This window comes from Meles meles, chromosome 14 (genome assembly GCF_922984935.1).
Source record: "Meles meles chromosome 14, mMelMel3.1 paternal haplotype, whole genome shotgun sequence".
In the NCBI taxonomy this organism is placed as follows: Eukaryota; Metazoa; Chordata; class Mammalia; order Carnivora; family Mustelidae; genus Meles; species Meles meles.
The window spans coordinates 21,920,403-21,942,983 of NC_060079.1; the positions used below are offsets into that span (position 1 = coordinate 21,920,403).

The 22,581-nt window shown below is 37.6% G+C and overlaps 1 protein-coding gene across 1 annotated transcript in view; it reads right to left on the reverse strand.

The window, feature by feature from the left end:
• LOC123956043 (phosphatidylinositol 3,4,5-trisphosphate 3-phosphatase TPTE2-like) overlaps positions 1 to 22,581 on the reverse strand; it is a 72,487-nt gene that overhangs the window by 33,181 nt on the left and 16,725 nt on the right. Inside the window, exons 8-10 of the mRNA XM_046028311.1 lie at positions 22,280 to 22,340; positions 21,176 to 21,257; positions 20,984 to 21,072 (exon numbers count right to left, since the gene is read on the reverse strand). Of these exons, the coding sequence (XP_045884267.1) occupies positions 20,984 to 21,072; positions 21,176 to 21,257; positions 22,280 to 22,340 (232 nt within the window). The remainder of the gene's footprint in view (positions 1 to 20,983; positions 21,073 to 21,175; positions 21,258 to 22,279; positions 22,341 to 22,581) is intronic.

Consider the following 22,581-nt stretch of genomic DNA (forward strand, 5'->3'; position numbering starts at 1 on the left):
AAGGTTAATAAAATGAATTGCATGCCAGAGCAACAATAAACATTTAGAAAATAAAAATTTTAAAGAGATATGATTTATAATAGTATCAAAATATCCAGGAATAAATCTAACCAAAAATATATAAGCTTTCTTTTTTTTTAAGTTTATTTTTTAATAATCTTTATACCCAACATGGGGCTTGAAAAGAATCCTACAAACATAGTGATTCAAAGGGACACATGCACCCCAATGTTTATAGCAGCAATGTCCACAACAGCCAAAATATGGGAAGAGCCCAGATGTCCATCCACAGATGAATGGATAAAGAAGATGTGGCACACATGCACACACACACACACACAATGAAATACTATGCAGCCATCAACAGAGTGAAATGTTGCCATTTGCAACAAAGTGGATGGAACTAGAGGGTATCATGGTAAGTGAAAGAAGTCAATCAGAGAAGACAAACACCATACGATTTCACTCATATGTGGAATTTAAAAAACAAAGCAGATAAACATGGGAAGGGGGAAAAAAGAGAGAGGAAAGCAAACAATAGCAAACTTTTTTTTTTTTAAGAATTTATTTATTTATTTGACAGAGAGACAGCAAGACAGGAAACAGAAGCAGGGGAAGTGGGAGAGGAAGAAGCAGGCTTCTTACTAAGCAGGGAGCCTGATGTAAGGCTTGATCCCAGGACCCTGAGATTATGACCTGAGCTGAAGGCAGATGTTAACGACTGAGCCACCAAGGCACAATCCCCACCCCCTCAATAAGAGATTCTTAAGAATAGAGAAAAAAGTGAGGGTTGATGGAAGGAGGTGGGTGGGGGATGGGCTAAATGGGTGATGGGTATTAAGGAGGGCACTTGTTATCATGAGCACTGGGAATTACATGTAAGTGATGAGTCACAAAATTCTACTCGTAAAGCCAATGTTATATGTTAAGTAACTAGAATTTAAATAAAATTTGAAAAGAAACAAAACCCCAAACAATTGTAGAAAAGAGGGCTCCTTTGACTGGAAATCAGGACTTATTAGAAAACAGTGATAAGTAAGATAGTTGTGTGACAGGCACACAGATACATGAAAGATCAATGAACAGAACAGAAAGTTCAGAAACTGAACCACACGTCTTGTCAGTAAAGAAATAAAAGTCTTTCTGATCATTTTGTGCTGAAACAATTAGACAACCATAGGGAAACTTGGCCCTTGCCTCACACCACACATAAAAATGAACTCCAAATGTAATAAACTGTCTATAAGATATCATGGGAGAGGGTCTTCTTAAACTCAGAGAAAGGTTTTTTAATCAGGATCCAAAAACACTAAACTTACAAAGAGAAAGAATGATATACAATGACTATATTAGAACTAATATGTCTATTAACCAAAAGATACTCATAAAACAAACACAGAAACAGCAAAATACAGAGATATTTATTATAATACATATAACAAATACATAGAACAAATTTTTGCAAATTGCATATAAATATAATAGAGTTGAAATCCAGAACATATAAATAATTCCTACAATCCAATTGGGAAAAAAAAAACAAAAATTCAGAGAAAAATGGGCAAAGAAATTAAAGAGTTACTTCATAACGAAGGACATCCAAGTGGCTAATAAACCTGTGAAAATTTTCCCAATTTTGTTAGTAATAATAGAAATGCAAATTAAATCCATAATGAGATTCAGCTGCACACCCACACCCACCCAGTGGATAAAAATAAAAAGACTAAGAATTCTGATTATTGGTAAAGATATGGAACACATGGAAATTTCAAACAATTTATAGTGAAGTGTAAATTGGTAGAACGGTTTTTGGCCATCATCTATTCAAGTTTGAGATTCATTACTCTAAACGTGAATATTATATTCCAAGGTACACAGTCAACAGAAATGTGGGAACATGTGCAACAAGGAACATATATTTATAATAGCAGCATTATCTATAGTAGTAAAAACTGGAAAGAATACAAATGTAATATTAAAAACAGCTTCCATTTGTAGCAGCAGTATGTCTAGGAATGAACTGAACAAAGATATGCAAGACCATAATGAAACACTGTGTGTAACTATACTAAAAAATTATGCAAGACCATCATGAAGGGAAGTATAAATTCTTATTGAAAAACAACCAAACGCTTCTAAGAAAGATGGCGCTGTAGGATGACCCTAGGTTCAATTTGTTCTACAGATACACCTAGATAAAACATCAGTGCAAATAAACAAGAAAAATGACTTGAATACTGGTAGAGCAGACTCTTCATAGCTACATGTAGAGAAGAGGCCACACTGAAGAGGGTAGGAAAGGAAGAGATGCAGTTGGGAGCCAAATGACCCTCAGGACGGTCTGTGGTTGGAAAGGACACCACTGGGGTGGACAGGACAGAGGAGCAGACCCAGAACAGGCACCCCAGGCATGGGAGATCAACAGTGGAAAGACGAGTCCCTGTAACATTTGACTTTGAAAATTAGAGGAGCCTAATGTTACTAGTTCTTATAATCGGTGGGCTTACACAATCAGTTGGCCAGGCTCTGGAAAATCCTGAGGACTACAGGAAACTGAGTTCCCACCCTTAAAGAGACAGCACAACAGCCCAGCTGAGATACAGCACAGAAGCAGCAGTTTGAAAAACACTTGGGATATATGGAACGGCGATTTGTTCACTAATCTTAGAGCCTGTGCTGGAGGGGCAGGGACCTTCAGGATACTTTTCCAAGAACAAAAGAGCTGGCAGGTACTGTTTCACTCCGCAGCCCCCCAGTTTAGATATACATCTAGGGAACCAGTGTAACAGAAACACTCCATTTTGCTTACTAACAGTGCACCCCCCCACCTGAGCTCTTCTGCAGACCCACCCCTCCAGCCTTGGAAGGAGGCTTTGGGGGGCTATAGGTCCCCTCTAGCAGAGGGGCCTTGCTGGCACATGTCCCACACTGTGTTCTTCTGCAGACCCACCTCCTCCAAAATACCCTTGTTGGATGTCCATCCAAAGTGGTGTCACAGAGGCACCAGGGTGGCTCAGTCAGTTAAGCATCTGTTTTGGCTCAGGTCATGATCCCAGAACCCTGAGATCGTGTCCCGCATCGGGCTCTCTGCTTAGCGGGGAGTCTCTTCTCCCTCTCCTCCTCCCCTCACTCATACTTGAGCTCTTGCTCCTTCTCTCTCTCTAAAATGAAAAAATCTTAAAAAAAAAAAACCACACCAAAAATAAAAACAAAAACCCAGTCACCTCTTTGTGAGAGACAGCTGTGACCAGTCGGTTTGATTCTTGATGCTTGGCACGAAATAAAGCTTTGCTTGACCTTCAAAAAAAAAAACACAAACAAAAACAAACAAACAAACAAACCCAACTAAACAAACTAAAAGCAAAGTGGTGCCACAGTCATGGAAGTGGACAATCAGCCTTGACAGGGCCAGTACCACTCCAAATTGACTCCTGACCAGAGAAAAAGTAACCCACATACACCCAGGAGTTTGACTCCACCTCATCAGTGGGCTGGGGGCAGTCCAGTGGGCTGGGGGCTGACTTTTAGTACTGCCCACCATTCAAAGCTTCTTGGGGGAAAACACAGGAAAAGTGCCTGCAGTTTGGTGCTATTGCATCTCTGGTTAATGCTTGGTCTGACTAACATCAAGTCCAATGAGGCTCTAGACAGGACCACCAATAACACAGGGACCAAACCCTGCCCACAACAGACAAAGATGACTTGTAGATGACTGGACTGAAGAAAAAGTGGCCAAGACACAGCCATTGGGCACACGCAACATATGTAAGGAGACACCCCTGAAGTACCAGGTTCTGGTGAACAGGGGACATTGCACCACAGGACACTACAGGACCTCTTCTGCATAAGGCCACTACTTTCAGGAGCAGGAGACATAGCTGAATTTCCTAACACATAGAAACAGATATACAGACAAGAAGAAGAGACAGATGAATATGTCCCAAATGAAAGAACAGGACAAAATCACAGCAATAGAGCTAAATGAAACAGAGATAAGTAACATGCCCAATAGAAAATTTAAAGTAATGGTCATAAGGACACTCACTGGACTTGAGAAAAGAGTGCATGAACTCAGTGAGACCCTCAACAAAGAGATAGGAAACATAAAAAGAACCAATCAGAGATGAAGAACTAAATGACTGAAATTAAAAATACATTAGATGGAACATATAAAACACTAGAGGAAGCAGAAAAATGGATTAGTGACGTGGAGGACTGAGTAATGGAAAGAAAGCAAGCCGAACAGAGTAAAGAAAAAAGACTAGTTAAAAAATGAAAATATATAAACGGAACTCAGCAACACCATCAAGCATAATAACATTCACACTGTAGGGGTCCCAGAAGTAGGAGAGAGAAAATGGGGCAGAAAATTTATTTGAAGATGTAATAGCTGAAAAATTCCCAAATTCCAGAAAGGACGCAAAAATCCAGTCCAGGAGGCACAGAGAACCCCCAACAAAATCAATCCAAGGATATCCATACCAAAATAGTAATTAAAATGGCAAAAAGTGGTGATAAAAAGAGACTTTTCAAAGTAGCAAGTGAAAAGGAAACAGTTACATATAAGGGAAACCCCCCAAAATATCAGCTATTTTTTTTAGCAGACGTTACAGGACAGAAGGGAGTGGCATGATATATTTAAAAAACTGGAAGGAAAAAACCCACAGCCAAGAATACTCTGTTCAGCAAGACTATTATTCAGACTGGAAGGAGAGATGAAGAGTTTTCCAGACAAATAAACAATAAAGGAATTCATGATCAGTAACCAGCCCTATGAGAAATGTTAAAGGGTACTCTTTGAGTGGAAAGGGAAGACCATACGTAAGAGTAAGAAAAGTGGGAAGCACAAAGTCAGTAAAAATAAGTGCATCTATGAAAATTACTCAAAGAATTCACAAAACAAACAAAAAAAAATGTAGAGCATGATACAGTGTACCTAAAACAGGGGAGGGGAGAGGAGTAAAAATTTGCTGCCTTTAGAATGACAAACTTAAGTGACCATAAATTTAATAAAGACTGGTATATGTCTAAAGTGTTATATATGAACCTAATGATAACCACAAATCAAAAACCAATAAAAGATATGCAAAAAATAAAAAGAAAGGAATCCAAGTATATCACTAAAGAAAGCAAACTAGCCATGAGAGAAGAGAGTCATAGAAGAAGGGAAAAAAGAACTACAAAACAATAAGAATAATTAAAAAAAAACCAAGTAACAAAATGGCAATAAATACACCCTTATCAATAATTATTTTCAATTTAAATGGACTAAATGCTCTAATCAAAAGACATAGGGTGACAAAATGGATTTAAAAAAGTGAGGCTTACAAGGCTTACAAGAGACTCATGTCAGAACTAAAAACATGCATAATGAAACTGAAGGGACAAGGAGTCCAAGATGTTGGGAGAGTAGGAGACCTAAATTTCATCTGGTCCCAGGAATTCAGCTAGATAGCTCTCAACTCATCCTGAACACCTGAAAATGCAGAGATTTAAGAAAAGAATAGCTGCAACTCTACAACAGGGAAGTGACCACTTTCTGCAAGGTAGAACGTATGGAGAAGTGAATCTGAGGCAACATATGGGAAGATAAACATGGGTGGAGGGAGCACCTATCAGCCAGTTACGGGAAAGCAATACAGCAGTGAAGTGCAGAGTCAGAACTTCTAGAAGTCTGCTCCAGTGAGGGACGCCCTGGCCTCAAAGAGACTCGGGAGGCTAAATGGGGGCAGAACCCTAGGTGGGACAGTGAGGTCTCAGGATCCTCAGGGTCACAGGAAGACTAGAGGTGCTTGAGTGCTGCAAAGTTCCCAGGCATCAGAGCAGGGAAACTCGCTCCAAGCAGCAAGCCCAGGAGTTGGCTCTCAGCCTGGGGGTTGCCGTAAACCGCGAACTGAGACACAGTCCCGAGACTGCTCTCTGAGCACGGGGCCAACAATTGACAGAACAGGTGAAACCCTTCTTCAGCCTCTGGGAGGAGTGGCACAGGTGCGAGCCACAGGAGTCTGCAGGGTTTGGAGACTCAAAACATGGTCCTATCCCTGAGATAGAAATGCTTGGTCACAGGCCAGGTGAACATGGAGTGTAGACAGAGACCAGGTAGACAGGAGTGACTGACTGTCTTTCCATGAGGGCACACTGAGGCATGGGGCCCCAAGTTCTTGGTTCTGGGCTAGAGATTAGGAGGCTGTTATTTTCATTCTCATCCTTTAAAGCTATGCAGACAGCCTGAGGGAACAAAAGCCATATACGGCAAACTAGAGCAGATTATTTAGCCTGGCCCCCTGGCAAGAGTGGTGCAATTCCTTCTGAGGCAAAGACACTTGAGAATCAAAACAACAGGCCCCTTCCCTAGAAGATTTGCAAGAACACCCAGGCAAGGCCAAGTTTACCTATTAATGAGAACTGCAAAACTCCAGTGGTAAGGGAATACAGCACATAGAATTCATGGGTTTTTTTCCCATGATTATTTAGTCTTTCAATTCTAATTTCAAATTTTTTTTTCTCTTTCCCCTTTCAACCACTTTATCAACTTTTTAGAAAAATCTTTAATTTTCATTTTTACAGTTACATTCTATCCCTTCATTGTATTTAATTTTCTTTTTGTACATAATACAAGTTTTTCTTTCTTTATAATTCTGGGATGTAGTTTCTTCTAACAGACCAAAACACACCCAAAATCTAGTGTATGGCTCTGTTCTATTCACCTGTCTGATCATATTCTCCTGTACTCTGCTTCCTTTTTTGTTGTTGTTGTTGATTCATTGTTGTTGTTTTGTTAAAGTCTTTTTTAATTTTCCTCTTTACAGTTACATTCTATCCTTTCGATGTATTTAATTTTACTTGACACATGGAACATTCTCCAGAATAAATCACATACTGGGTCACAAACCAGGTCTCAACCAGTACCAAAATACTGGGATCATTCCCTGCATATTTAAAGACCACAATGCTTTGAAACTAGAACTCAATCACAAGAGGAAATTTGGAAAGAATTCAAATACATGGAGGCTAAAGAACATCCTATGAAAGAATGAATGGGTCAACCAGGAAATTAAAGGAGGATTTAGAAAATTCATGGAAACAAATGAAAATGAAAACACAACTGTTCAAAACTTTTGGGATGCAGCAAAGGTGGTCTTAAGAGGGAAGTACATAGCAACAAACCTTTCTCAAGAAACAAGAAAGGTCTCAAAAACACAATCTCATCTTACACTTAAAGGAGCTAGAGAAAGAACAGCAAATAAAGCCTAAGCCCAGCAGGAGAAGAGAAATAATAAAGATTAAACCAGAAATCAGTGAAATAGAAACAAAAGGAACAATACAACAGATCAATGAAACTAGGAGATGGTTCTTTGAAATCAATCAACATGATATAATTAATTAACAAAAGAAAAGAAAAGAACAATATGATCCTCTCAATAGATGCAGAAAAAGCATTTGACAAAGTACAGCATCCTTTCTTGATTAAAACTCTTCACAGTGTAGGGGGAGAGGGAACATACCTCAATATAATAAAACTCATCTACAAAAATCCCACAGTGAATATCATTCTCAAAACTAAGTGCTTTTCCCCTAAGATCAGGAACACGGCAGGGATGGCCAATATCACCACTGATGTTCAACATAGACCTAGAAGTCCTAGCCTCAGCAATCAGACAACAAAAAGAAATACAAGGCATCTGAATTGGCAAAGATGAAGTCAAACTCTGTTTGCAGATGACATGATACTCTATGTGGAAAACCCAAAAGGCTCCACCCCCAAATTCCTAGAACTCATTCAGGAATTCAGCAATGTGGCAAGGTATAAAATCAATGCACAGAAATAAGCTGCATTTCTATACACTAACAATGAGACAGAAGAAAGAGAAATTAAGTTGTTGATCTCATTTACGACTGCCCCCAAATCATAAGATACCTAGGAATAAACCTCACCAAAGAGGTTCTGTACCCAGAAAACTATAGAACACTCATGAAAGAAATTGAAGGAGACACAAAGAAATGGAAAAATGTTCCATGCTCATGGATTGGAAGAACAAATATTGTGAAAATGTCTATGCTACCTAGAGCAATCTACACATTCAATGCAATCCCTATCAAAATACCATCAACTTTTTTTCACAGAGCTGGAACAAATAATCCTAAAATGTGTATGGAACCAGAAAAGACCCTGAATAATGAGAACAAAAACTGGGGGCATCACCAGTTTCTTGATGACTATAGTCATCAAGACAGTATGGTACTGACACAAAAACAGACACATAGATCAAGGGAACAGAATAGAGAACACAGAAATTGACCCTCAATTCTATGGTCAACTAACCTTTGACAAAATAGGAAAGAATATAAAGTGGAAAAGAGACAGTCTCTTCAACAAATGGTGTTGGGAAAATTAGATAGCCATGTGCAGAAGAATGAAACTGGACCATTACCTTACACCATACACAAATATAGCTCAAAGTGGATGAAAGACCTAAACACGAGACAGGAATCCATCCATTAAAGATTTTTCTAAAACGTTGATAAAGTGGTTGAAAGGGGAAAGAGAAAAAAAATTTTTAATTAGAATTGAAAGACTAAATAATCATGGGGAAAAAACCATGAATTCTATCCATCAAATTCCTAGAGAAGAACACAGGCAGCAATCTCTTTTACTTCAGCTGCAGCAACTACTTGGTAGACAACATCTCCAAAAGAGAGGGAAACAATACCAAGAATGAACTATCGGGACTTCATTAAGATAAAAAGCTTTTGCACAGCAAGGGAAACAGTCGACAAAACCAAAAGACAACTGACAGAATGGGAGAAGATAATTACAAATGACATATCAGATAAAGGGCTAGTATCTAAAATCTATAAAGAACGTACCAAACTCAACACCCAAAAAGCAAATAGTCCGGACAAGAAATGGGCAAAAGACATGAACAAGACACTTCTCCAAAGCTGACATACAAGTGGTCAACTGACACAGGAAAAAATGCTCAGCATCCCTTAGTCTCAGGGAAATGCAAATCAAGACCACAATAAGATACCACCTCACACCACAGAAATGCTAAAATTAACAAATCAGGAAATGACAGATGTTGGCAAGGACGTGGAGAAAGGGAAACACTCTAACACTGTTGGTGGGAATACAAGCTTGGACAGCCACTCTGGGAAACAGTAGGGGAGGTTCCTCAAAGAGTTGAAAATAGAGCTACTCTACAACCCAGCAATTGCTCTACTGGGTATTTACCCCAAAGATACAAATGTGATCCAAAGAGGCACCTGCACCCCAATGTTTATAGCAACAATGTCCACAATAGCCAAACTATGGAAATAGTCCAGATGAATGGATAAAGAAGGTGTGGTGTGTACACACACTCACACACACACACACACACACACACACACACACAGGAATACTACTCGGCCATCAAAAATATGAAATCTTGGGGCGCCTGGGCGGCTCAGTGGGTTAAAGCCACTGATTTCGGCTTAGTTCATGATTCCAGGGTCCTGGGATCGAGCCCCGCATTGGGCTCTCTGCTCAGCGGGGAGCCTGCTTCCTTCTCTCTCTCTCTCTGCCTGTCTCTCTGCCTACTTGTGATCTCTGTCTGTCCAATAAATAAAATCTTTAAAAAATATATGAAATCTTGCCATTTGCAATGACATGGATGGAACTAGAGGGTATTATGCTAAATGAAATAAGTCAGAGAAAGACAACTATCATATGATCTTGCTGATATGTGGAATTGAAGAAATAAAACAGGGGATCATAGGAGAAGAGGGGAAAAAATAAAACAAGACAAAACCAGACAGAGAGAGACAAATCATAAGAAACTCTTAATCATAGGAAATAAACTGAGGGTTGCTGGAGGGAAGAGAGGTGGCAGGATGTGGTAACTGGTGATAGACATTAAGGAGGGCACATGATGTAATGAGCACTGGGTATTATATAAGACTGATGAATTATTTACCTCTACCTCCTGAAACCTATAATAAATTATGTTAATTAACTGAATTTAAATAAAAAATGGAAAAAGCAAAATAAAAAAGAAGTCACTAAAATTTTTCTGCATGAATATGAAAAAATATTATGGAAAGAAGATACAGATGGATAAGTGATTAAAAAACACACAACTACAATATGTAGTATACTTACTAAGTATACTACTATGCACTTTATATACAATTATAAAATTTTCCTCAAAACAAACAAACAAAAAAAGAAAGTGAAGGAAAGGAAAAGCATTTATCATGCAAATGGAGGTGAAAAGAGAGCTGGGGTAGCAATACTTGTATTGGACAAAATTGACCTTAAAACAAAAACTGTAACAAGGACAAAGAAGGGCACTATGTAATCATAAAGGGAAAAATCCAACACAAAGAGAGAACAGTTGTAAAAATTTATGCATCCAACACGGAAGAACCAAAATACATAAAGCAATGAATAACAAACATAAAGAAAGTAACCAATAGTAATATGTTAATAGTAGGGGACTTCACCACCTCACCTACACCAATGAACAGATCATCTAAACAGAAAATCAGGAAGGGAAGAATGGCTTTGGACACATTGGACCAAATGGATCTAACAGATATAATTAGAACATTCTACCCCAAAGCAGTGGAATACACACATTCTTTTCAAGTGCACATAGAACATTCTCTGGATAGATCACATGTTAGGCCACAAAACAAGTCTCAATAAATTTTAGAAGACTGAAGTCTCAGCATGTGTCTTTTCTGACCATGTTATGAAACTAGAAATCAATTATAAGAAGAAATCTGGAAAGATCACAGATATATGCAAGTTAAATAATATGCTACTAAACAACGAATGGGTCAACCAAAATCAAAGAGGAAATCAAGAAATACATAGGGACAAACAAAAATGAAAACACACTGGTCCAAAATCTTTGTGATGCAGCAAAAGTGGTCCTAAGAAGCAAGTGTGTAGCAACAGAGGCCTACTTAAGAAGCAAGAAAAAAATCCCAATTGTACAACCTAACCTTACAGCTAACAGATATAGAAAAAGAACCAACAAATCCCAAACAAGTAGAAGGAAGGAAATACTAAATATCAGAGCAAAAATAAACAAAATAGAAAGTGAAAAACAATCGAACAGACCAATGAAACCAAGAGTTCGTTCTTTGAAAAAAAAAATCAACAAAACTGGTAAACCTTTAGCCAGACTCATCAAAAACAAAACACAAAAATAGAAAGAGAGGACTCAAACGAAATCACAAATGACAGAAGAAAAATAGAAACCAACACTACAGAAATGCAAAGGATTATAAGAAAACACTATAAAAAAATTGTATGTGAACAAACAGGATAATTTAGATAAAATTCATAAATTCTTAGAAATGTATAATTTCCCAAATCTGAATCAGGAAGAAATAGAATATGTGAACAGAGTGATTACCAACAATGAAATTGAGTCAGTAATTTAAAAAAAACTCCCAACAAACAAAAGTCCAGGAAAAGATGGCTTCACAGGTAAATTCTACCAAGCATTTTTTAAAATTCTTTTTTAAGATTTTATTTATTTATTTCACAGACAAAGATCACAAGTAGGCAGAGAGGCAGGCAGAGAGAGAGGAAGGGAAGCAGGCTCTCAGCTGAGCAGAGAGCCTGATGCGGGGCTCGATCCCAGGACCCTGGGATCATGACCTGAGCTGAAGGCAGAGGCCTTAACCCACTGAGCCACCCAGTCACCCCTCTACCAAGCATTTAAAGAAGAATATATGTGTATTCTCAAACTATTCCAAAAATAAAAAGAGGAATGAAATTCATTTATCCTCTGAGGCCAATATTATCCTGATACCAAAACCAGATAAAGGCACTACAAAAAAAAAAAAAAAAAAAAGAGTCACAGGCCAATATCTCTGATGAACATAGATGCAAAAATCCTCAACAAAATACTAGGAAACCAAATCCAACAATACTTAAAAAAAAAATCATTCACTATGAGCAAGTGGGATTTATACTTGACATGCAAGTGTGGCTCAATATTCACAAATCAATTAATGTGATATATCATATCAATGAAAGATAAAAACTATATCATTTCAACAGATGCAGAAAAAGCATTTGACGAGGTACAATAACTATGCATGATAAAAACCCTCAACAAAGTAGATTTAGAGAAAACATCTCAATATAATAAAGGCCATATATGAAAAACTCACAGATAACATCATACTCAATGGTGAAAAACTAAGAGCTTTTCCCCTAAGATCAGAAACAAGACAAAGATGTCTACTCCCCATTCTTATTCAACTTAGTACTGGAAGTCCTATCCACAGCTGACTAGAAATAAAAGGCATCCAAATTAGTAAGGAAGAAGTAACAGTCTATTTGCAGATGACATGATACTATATATATATATATATATACAAAATAGAAAGAGAGGACTCAAACGAAATCACAAATGACAGAAGAGAAATAGAAACCAACACTACAGAATGCAAAGGATTATAAGAAAACACTATAAAAAAATTGTATGTGAACAAACAGGATAATTTAGATAAAATTCATAAATTCTTAGAAATGTATAATTTCCCAAATCTGAATCAGGATTATATATATATATATATATATATATATATATATAAAACCTTAAAAGATTCCACCAAAAAAACTACAAGAATTGATGAACAAATTCAGTAAGGTTGCAGGATACAATATCAATATATAGAAATATATAGAAATCAATATATCAATAATCAATCAATAATCAATATATAGAATATATATAGAAATCCATTGCATTTCTATACACTAATAATGAAGTAGCAGAAAGAGAAATTATGAAAACAGTCCCATTTACAATAGTACTAAAAATATGGAGGTGAAAGACCTATAATATGAAAACTATAAAACACTGATGAAAGAAACTGAAGATGAAATAAACAGATGGACAGAAATTCCACGCTCATGGACTGGAAGAACAACCATTATTAAAATATCCATATTACCCAAAGATTTAATGTAATTCCTGTCAACATATGAATGCCATTTTTCATACAACTAGAAAAATCAGTCCCAAAATTTGTATGGAACCATGGAAGACCTCCAAGTAGCCTAGGTAATCTTGGAAAACAACAACAAGACTAGGGGTATCACAATCCCAAATTTCAAGATATACTACAAAGCTGTAGTAATCAAAACAGTATGGTACTCTCACAAAAAGAGACAAATAAATTAAGAGAACGCAATAGAAAGTCCAGAAATAAACCCACAGTTATTGGTTCAATTAATATAGAATGAAGGAAGCAGAATATGCAATGGGAAAGAGACAGTATCTTCTACAAATGGTGTTGGGAATACTGGACAGCTACACACAAAAGATTGAAACTGGACCACTTTCTTTCACCATACACAGAAATAAACTCAAAATGAATTAAGGACCCAAACATGAGACCTGAAACCATGAAACTCCTTGAAGAAAATGTCAGCAGAAAGTGCTTTCACATAGGCCATACCAGCATCTTTCTAGATATGTGTCCTCAGGCAAGGGAAACAAAAGTAAAGTAAACCTTTGGGACTATACCAAAATAAAAAATTTAAAAAAACACCACTTTTGCACAGTGAAGAAAATCATCAGCAAAATGAAAAGCCAACCCACTAAGTGGGAGAAGATATTTGCAAATGACATATGTGATAAGGTATTAATATCCAAGATATACAAATAATTTACACAACACCAAAAAAACCCCAAAAATAGGATTCAGAAAATAGGCAGAGGATCTAAATAGACATCTTTCCAAAAACATACAGATGGCCAACAGACACAAGAAAAAATGTTCTACATCACTAATCATCAGGGAAATGCAAATCACAATTAGATATAACATTAAGACAAGAAATAACAAGTGTTGGCAAGGATGTGGAGAAAAAGAATCTTTGTGCACTGCTGGTGGGAGTGTAAATTGGTGTATCCACTGTGGAAAACAGTATGGAGGTTCCTCAGAATTCCTTAGTTCTTCTGTAGGTTCCTTAAAAATAAAATTACCATGTGATCCAGTAATTTTGTTATTGGGCATTTATTGAAAGAACATGAAAACACTAATTAAAAAGATATATGCACCCCTATGGTCATTGCAGCATTATTTGCAATAGCCAAGGTATGAAAGCAATCTGAGTCCCTATCAAAGGAAGAGGTGATGTCTATAACTATCTCTCTATATGTGTGTGTACACACACATATACACACAATGGAATATTATGCAAATATATACACACAATGGAGTATTACTCAGCCATAAAAGGATGAGATTTTACCATTTGTGACAATATGGATGGACCTAGAGGGTGTTTTGCTAAGTGAAATAAGTCAGCGAGATAAACACCATATTATTTCAGTTTATATGTGGATTCTAAAAAACAAAAGGCAGAAAAAGACCTACAAATACAGAAAGCAAAGTGGTTGGTGTCAAAAGGAAGGGGGTGAGGCTTTGGATAAAATGGGTGAAGGGGAATAGGAAATCAGGCTTCCAGTTATAGAATAAGTCAAGGGGATGAAAGGTACGTCACAGGGAGCTGGTCAGTGATACTGTAATTGAAGATAACAGAAAGCATTGCATAGTGACAGATGGTAGCCACACTTGTTGGGAGCACGGTACAATGTATAGACTTGTCAATTACTATGTTGTATACGTAACACTGTGTATCAACTATGCTTTAATAAAAAAATTTTTTTAAGGGGTGCCTGGTTGGCTCAGTGGGTTGGCCTCTGCCTTCAGCTTGGGTCATGATTTCAGGTTCCTGGGATTGGGCCCCATGTTGGGCTCTCTGCTCTGTAAGGAGCCTACTTCCCCCTCTTTCTCTCCCTGCCTCTCTGCCTACTTGTGATCTCTCTGTCAAGTAAATAAATAAAAATCTTAAAAAATCTTTTTTAAATAAAAAAAAATTCAGTAGTGTGGCATAAAGAACTGAGAAACAGTCCCAAACTTCTATTAAAACTTGGTACATGACTGAGAAAGAATTGTAAATCAATGGGGAATAAATGAGCATGTGATAGATGGTGTTAGGACAATTGTATATCCATATGGAAAAAAGCCCTCCCTCCCCAAATCCCAATTAAAGACCTAAATGTGAAAAATAAAACTTTAATATTTATAAAGTATAATAATGTCACTACCTCAGTGTGCAGACTGGATTTCTTAAACATGACAAAAAGCACAAACCACACATGTACACACAAAGACTGATAAATTTCACTCCATTCAAAATAACAAATACTTCCAAATGACAAAATAAATCATAATCAAGTTAAAGACAACATGTAGGAGTAGACTGTTTTAATATAAACTACTAACAGAAACAACAGCATCTATTTTTTATGGCTGAGTAATAATCCATCATGTGTGTATGTCCACACACCCCATATTTCCTTCACCCATTTATCTATTGATGGACATTTGGGTTGCTTCTATAACTTGGCTATTGTAAATAATGCTGCAATAAACACAGGGGTGCAACCATCTTTTTAAATTAGTGTTTTCATTTTAACATAGCATGTCAACATTACTAAAAAAAAAAAATCAACATCCAGTTTATTTAACGTAGTCCCATAAATCAATAATAAAATACTTTGACTGTCATGATTCTGCTGGTGATGTGCGGGCAAGAAGAGAGCAAACCAGCAAGAGGGGACCAAAACCAGTATGAATGAAACTTGAAATAAAAAGCTACTCTGATACATACTGTAGGACCTATTTTATATTTCTATTTTAGCCAGAGGCTTCCATTGAGGTTAAATAGTAACTTTGTTGTTTAACCCTTAAACTGTCCCTGCTCCCCTTCCCCCAGGGGACTTAAAAACAAGTCCTGGAAACCAGCTCCAGGTGTGGAGGCCAAGAAAAACAAGGCTGACCCACCTGAGTCTAGCCCCGACATAAGTACAGCCATCTTGGCAAAGCAAAAGCTGGCACCTTGCACTCTAAGAGTTGGTTAGCATAAGAATGGCCATCCTGAAGGCCTGGAAGCCATTTTACTGAGCATCCCTAACAGGCGATACTGCGTGCGTGACTTGAGATAAGAGAAACTAGCTAAAACCTGGGAAAACAACTTAATCATATACCACCAGGGCAGTTAGGTCGTGGCACCACAGGGACAAGATGTTAATAAAAAACAAATAGTTAACTTGCAGAGATCACAACAATCCTGCAGGACTAGTGATTTACAACAAAGAAGCTATCTTCTCAATAGTCCAATTTCCAGAGACAAAAAGCTCAGCTCCTTGAGGCCTAAGGTTGCCCTCCCCACCATAAAACTGAAGGTGGCTGAGGCAGAGGGAAAGGTAAATAAAGTTAAATTTCTTCTAAACCTAAATCTCACTTAACAGCCAGGGTGACGCCGGGGTGGCAAAAAGTTAAAGTTAAACTGTCAGAGTGGGGCACAAGATATGTATGTAGCTATGAAAAAGTGCCTTGAAAATGCTATATAAACCCTTGGCTTTGAGTGCTTGGGGTCCTTGTTGAAACCCGCTGTGCTGGGCAGATACTTGGACCCCAGCTGGCTGGAAATAAACCTTGCTGTGTGACTTGCATTATCGAGAGTGTTCTCTGTCTCATTGAGGGGTGGTCGACTTCGTACCCTAACAATACCAGCTGAAGACCAGCTTGCCAAACAATCCTAAAGGAAAGTCAATGCAAGACAGGTGGACACAGGATAACTGAAGTCCCTTTTCAGAAAAAATTTAAAAATGAAATTTGAAATGAAGGTTATCCTTCAAGCAGGGAATTAGCTTTAATTAAAAGGAAACTACGGTTAATTGCTTGGATTATTGAGGTCGAGCCACATGAAATGACGGTATTTGTAAATAATTTTTACAAATATTAATATAGTTTGTAAATATAATTATATAATTATTAATTTTTATAAATATATATAAATATAATTTTATAAATAAAAAATAATTTGTAAATAATTTTACAAATATTACAAATAACTTTATTTGTAAATAAAAGATAGTCAAAGGAATTCCTATGGTTTCACTTCTTTTTTTTTTTTTTTCCTATGGTTTCACTTCTATAGCCTTCATTTATACATGTATTTCAAATTGCATGTCTAGTATATTTCAACCTGTAGAGCTAATGATAGAACCTACCTATTAATTCATGGGCTTAAACGAGTTTTCAAGTAAGACTAAAACCTGATTCTACTCAGTTGTATACGGCAGTTTTAAAATACTGTGTTTTCCTGGAATGCAATAAAAAAACTGTTTTATGGTCCACCAAAAATAGAATTCTTGGCCAAAAATTGTGAAATATACTTAGATGATCATTAAAAGCCTAAAGCTGAATGAGAGAAAAATATAACTCAATTTAAATTGAATGAATTTACACTTTTTTTCCCCACTTTACCTCACAAAAATCAACTTCTTTGTATCTCTACACGACAAAAATGACACTATAATTTTTGGGTTTTGCAACAGCGTCACTGTTTCCTCCTTAAATTTAAAAGGTCCTCACAAAGTTTCAGAACAATTTTAAATAAAAGTGCTCTGACAGGAGGTGGGGTCAAGATGGCGGAGAAGTAGCAGGCTGAGACAACATCAGGTAGCAGGAGATGAGCTCGATAGCTTATCTAAACATTGCGAACACCTACAAATCCAATGGGAAATCGAAGAAAAGAGCAACAATTCTAGAAACAGAAAATCGACCACTTTCTGAAAGGTAGGACGGCGGAGAAGTGAGTCCGAAGCGACAGAAAGATAGACCGTGGGGGGGAGGGGCTGGCTCCCCGCAAGCAACGGAGCAATGGAGCACAACTTCACAACTTCAGGGCTTTTAAAAGTCCGCTCCACTGAGGGACATCGCTCCAGAGACTAAACCAGGGTGAAGCCCACCTAGGGTCAGCGTAACCCCAGGTCCCGTGGGATCACAGAAAGACTGGGGGTGTCTGAGTGTCGCAGAGCTCGTAGGTATTAGAGCAGGGAGCTGGCTACAGAGACAGAGCCGAGGAGTGAGCTCTCAGCTCGGGGTTACCTTGAACTGGTTGCAGTAGGATCCAACAGTACATTAAAAGGATTATTCACCATGACCAAGTGGGATTTATTCCAGGGCTGCAAGTTTGGATCAACATCCGCAAATCAATCAATGTGATACAATACATTAATCAAAGAAAGAACAAGAACCATATGATACTCTCAATAGATGCTGAAAAAGCATTTGACAAAGTGCAGCATCCCTTCCTGATTAAAACTCTTCAAAGTGTAGGGATAGAGGGCACATACCTCAATATTATCAAAGCCATCTATGAAAAACCCACTGCAAATACGATTCTCAATGAAGAAAAACTGAAAGGTTTTCCACTAAGGTCAGGAACATGGAAGGGATGTCCATTATTACCACTGTTATTCAATATAGTACTAGAAGTCCTAGCCTCAGCAATCAGAAAACTAAAAGAAATTAAAGGCATCCAAATTGGCAAAGAAGAAGTCAAACGATCACTCTTTGCAGATGATATGATACTTTATGTGGAAAACCCAAAAGCCTCCACTCCAAAATGGCTAGAACTTGTACAGGAATTCAGTAAAGTGACAGGATATAAAGTCAATGCACAGAAATCAGTTGCATTTCTTTACACCAACAAGACAGACGAAAGAGAAATTAAGGAGTCAATCCCATTTACAATTGCACCCAAAAACCATAAGATACCTAGGAATAAACCCAACCAAAGAGGCAAGGAATCTATTCTCAGAAAACTATAAAGTACTCATGAAAGAAATTGAGGAAGACACAAAGAAATGGAAAAAAACACAAAAAAATTCCATGCTTATGGATTGGATGAAAAAATATTATGAAAATGTCTATTCTAGCTAAAGCAATCTACACATTTAATGCAATCCCTATCAAAATACCACCCATTTTTTTCCAAAGAAATAGAACAAATAATCTTAAAATTTATATGGAACCAGAAAAGACCTCAAATAGCGAAAGGAATATTGAAAAAGAAAGCCAAAGTTGCTGGCATCACAATTCTAGACTTCAAGCTCTATTACAAAGCTGTCATCATCAAGACAGTATGGTACTGGCATAAAAACAGACACATAGATCAATGGAACAGAATAGAGAGCCCAGAAATAGACCCTCAACTCTATGGTCAACTAATCTTCGACAAAGCAGGAAAGAATGTCCAATGGAAAAAAGACAGCCTTTCAACAAATGGTGCTTGGAAACTTGGAGAGTCACATGCAGGAAAATGAAACTGGACCATTTCCTTACACCACACATGAAAATAGACTCAAAATGGATGAAGGACCTCAATGTGAGAAAGGAATCCATCAAAATCCTTGAGGAGAACACAGGCAGCAACCTCTTTGACCTCAGTTGCAGCAACTTCTTCCTAGGAACATCGCCAAAGGCAAGGGAAGCAAGGGCAAAAATGAACTATTGGGATCTCATCAAGATCAAATGCTTTTGCACAGCAAAGGAAACAGTTAACAAAACCAAAAGACAACTGACAGAATAGGAGAAGATATTTGCAAATGACATATCAGATAAAGGGCTAGTGTCCAAAATCTATAAGGAACTTAGCAAACTCAACACCCAAAGAACAAATAATCCAATCAAGAAATGGGCAGAGGACATGAACAGACATTTCTGCAAAGAAGACATCCAGATGGCCAACAGACACATGAAAAAGTGCTCCACATCACTCGGCATCAGGGAAATACAAATCAAAACCACAATGAGATATCACCTCACACCAGTCAGAATGGCTAAAATTAACAAGTCAGGAGAAAGGGGAACCCTCCTCCACTGTTGGTGGGAATGCAAGCTGGTGCAACCACTCTGGAAAACAGCACGGAGGTTTCTCAAAATGTTGAAAATAGAACTACCCTATGACCCAGCAATTGCACTACTGGGTATTTTCCCTAAAGATACAAACATAGTGATCCGAAGGGGCACGTGCACCCGAATGTTTATAGCAGCAATGTCTACAATAGCCAAACTATGGAAAGAACCTAGATGTCCATCAACAGATGAATGGATAAAGAAGATGTGGTATAGATACACAATGGAATACTATGCAGCCATCAAAAGAAATGAAATCTTGCCATTTGCGATGACGTGGATGGAACTAGAGGGTATCATGCTTAGTGAAATAAGTCAATTGGGGAAAGACAACTATCATATGATCTCCCTGATATGAGGATGTGGAGATGCAACATGGAGGGTTAGGGGGATAGGAGAAGAATAAATGAAACAAGATGGGATTGGGAGGGAGACAAACCATAAATGACTCTTAATTTCACAAAACAAATTGAGGGTTGCTGGTGGAGGGGGGGTTGGGAGAGGGGGAGGGGGGTTATGGACATTGGGGAGGGTATGTGCTATGATGAGTACTGTGAAATGTGTAAACCTGGCGAGTCACAGACCTGTACCCCTGGGGATAAAAACATATGTTTATTAAAAATTTCTTTTAAAAAGTGCTCTGACAGTTTTTAAAATTAAACATTTTTACTTTCATAGATACTTTTGCAAATCAAAACTTATGAAACTCAAATAGTCAATAAACAAGAAAAAATTATGTTCAATCTTTCTTAGTTTTGTTATTCCTATTTTCTTCCCTTTAGTATTTACCTTCCACCCCCCCCCCCACTTCCTTTCCTTCCCTTCCTTTAGTCTTGAAGTGAACATCAAAAAATGTTAACTATTTTTTAAAAAAATTTATTCATTTATTTGAGAAATTTGAGAGAAAGAGTGAGAGAGAGCAGGGTGGGGAACAGAAGGGCAGAGGAAGAGAGAAACTTAAGCTGACTCTGTGCTGAGTGCAGAGCCTGGTGAAGGACTTGATCTCCCCACCCTGAGATCAGGACCTTAGCTGAATCCAGGAGTCAGATACTTAACCATTGCGCCACCTAGGCGACCCCCCTTCCAAAATTTTAACAACTATTTATACTGATAACAGTATGTACCTTCTTCTTATACTTTAATGTACTAATATTTATTTAGAAAAAGAAAAATTAAAAAATATTTTTACCTTTGCCTCCCTTACAGTGAATCACTACGATGTTTTCATCATCTTGAGACATCCATTCATCCACTTCCTTGGTGAATGCCACCATCTCACTGATTTCAAATGTAAAATTTTTAGTTGAATTAAAATTCATCCAAAAAATCAAGCCCAGTATATTTAGCTTTCTTTTGACAGCCATCTTGGCATGAAATTTACCTTAGACTGGGGACATTGTGATCATCAATCTTGATTCGCTGGACCCTGTCATGGAAGTACTTAGGATTATAAGCTCTTTCACCTAAAATAAATAATACATAGGTCAGATAGCTATGCCTAATAAACACAGTAAATGAACAAGTTATGAAGAAGTTATACTTTTTATTATAAATGCCTTATCCACCTTAATTTTTTTTAAATTTTATTTATTTATTTATTTGTCAGAGAGAGAGAGCGCGCAGAAGCAGGGGGAGTAGCAGAGGGAGAGGGAGAAACAGGCTCCTCATTGAGCAGGGAGCCAGATTCGGGCCTTGATCCCAGGACTCTGGGATCATGACCTGAGCAAAAGGCAGATGCTTAACCAACTGAGCTACCCGGGCGTCCCCCTTATCCACCATTAAAGGCAGCTTTCCTACTGGCTCTTGTTGCTTTTAAGAATATTAAGGGTCTGAAAAACAGAGATAGCAGTGGTTTGTCCATCTTGAGTAACTTATTTGGACTTGACAGGCCTTACTTTTAATTTTCTGGCAGGTTACTCATCATATTACAACTTATTACCACAGAGCAGAAGTAAATGTGCCTACCAGAATGCTTGCCTCCTGAAAATATCTGTTTAATATACAGGAAGAGGAAAAGACAAGACAGAATACTAAGTGGGGATATAATCTCTTTTCTACAGGTTCTGTTTTTGAACATATTTTCCCTTATTTATTGACTATTTGGATTTTTTTCATTTGGGTTTTGCTCTCCTCACACCCCACTCCTAGTAAATTAGGAAATGTATCTTTTGAATTGTCTGTCTTCAAAACACAAGCCCGCAGGGAAAACAGAAGTATTTTCCTAAACCTAATACCACTAGAGCAGATTCTACCCCAAATGACTCTGCCTCAACTTAAGCTTCCTGTCCCCCCCACAAAGCATTTATACTATATTGAGATATTTTTTCCCCTACAAAACAGAACCAATGCAAGATGGAGATTTTTAAACTCACTTCCCATCACCCACCAAATACTTATGATTAAATGAAATGTGAAGACTGAATCATCTTATATGTAGTGATCTGTTTTATATCAATAGTAGCAAAATATCTGGCCATGTACATACTGCATAGATTGTAGACTTGATAGTGTTCTCGATGTTTGGTATCTAAGAACCGCACAACTTCCTAGAAAAAATAGACACATGTCTTACATAATCCATATGGCACCAATATAAGCTATTCCTTAGGAGTAAGCCAGAATGGTCATTACCTTTTATTCACTTGTCCTTCACTTAGCACCTTTTAGGGGAGATTTAGGGAATAGAGTACCTACATTCCAAGTCCTAGCTTATCCACTGACAGTTTTCAAATAGTCCACAATGTTGTGTGTGACTACCTGAATAACCTCTACTATAAATACACATTG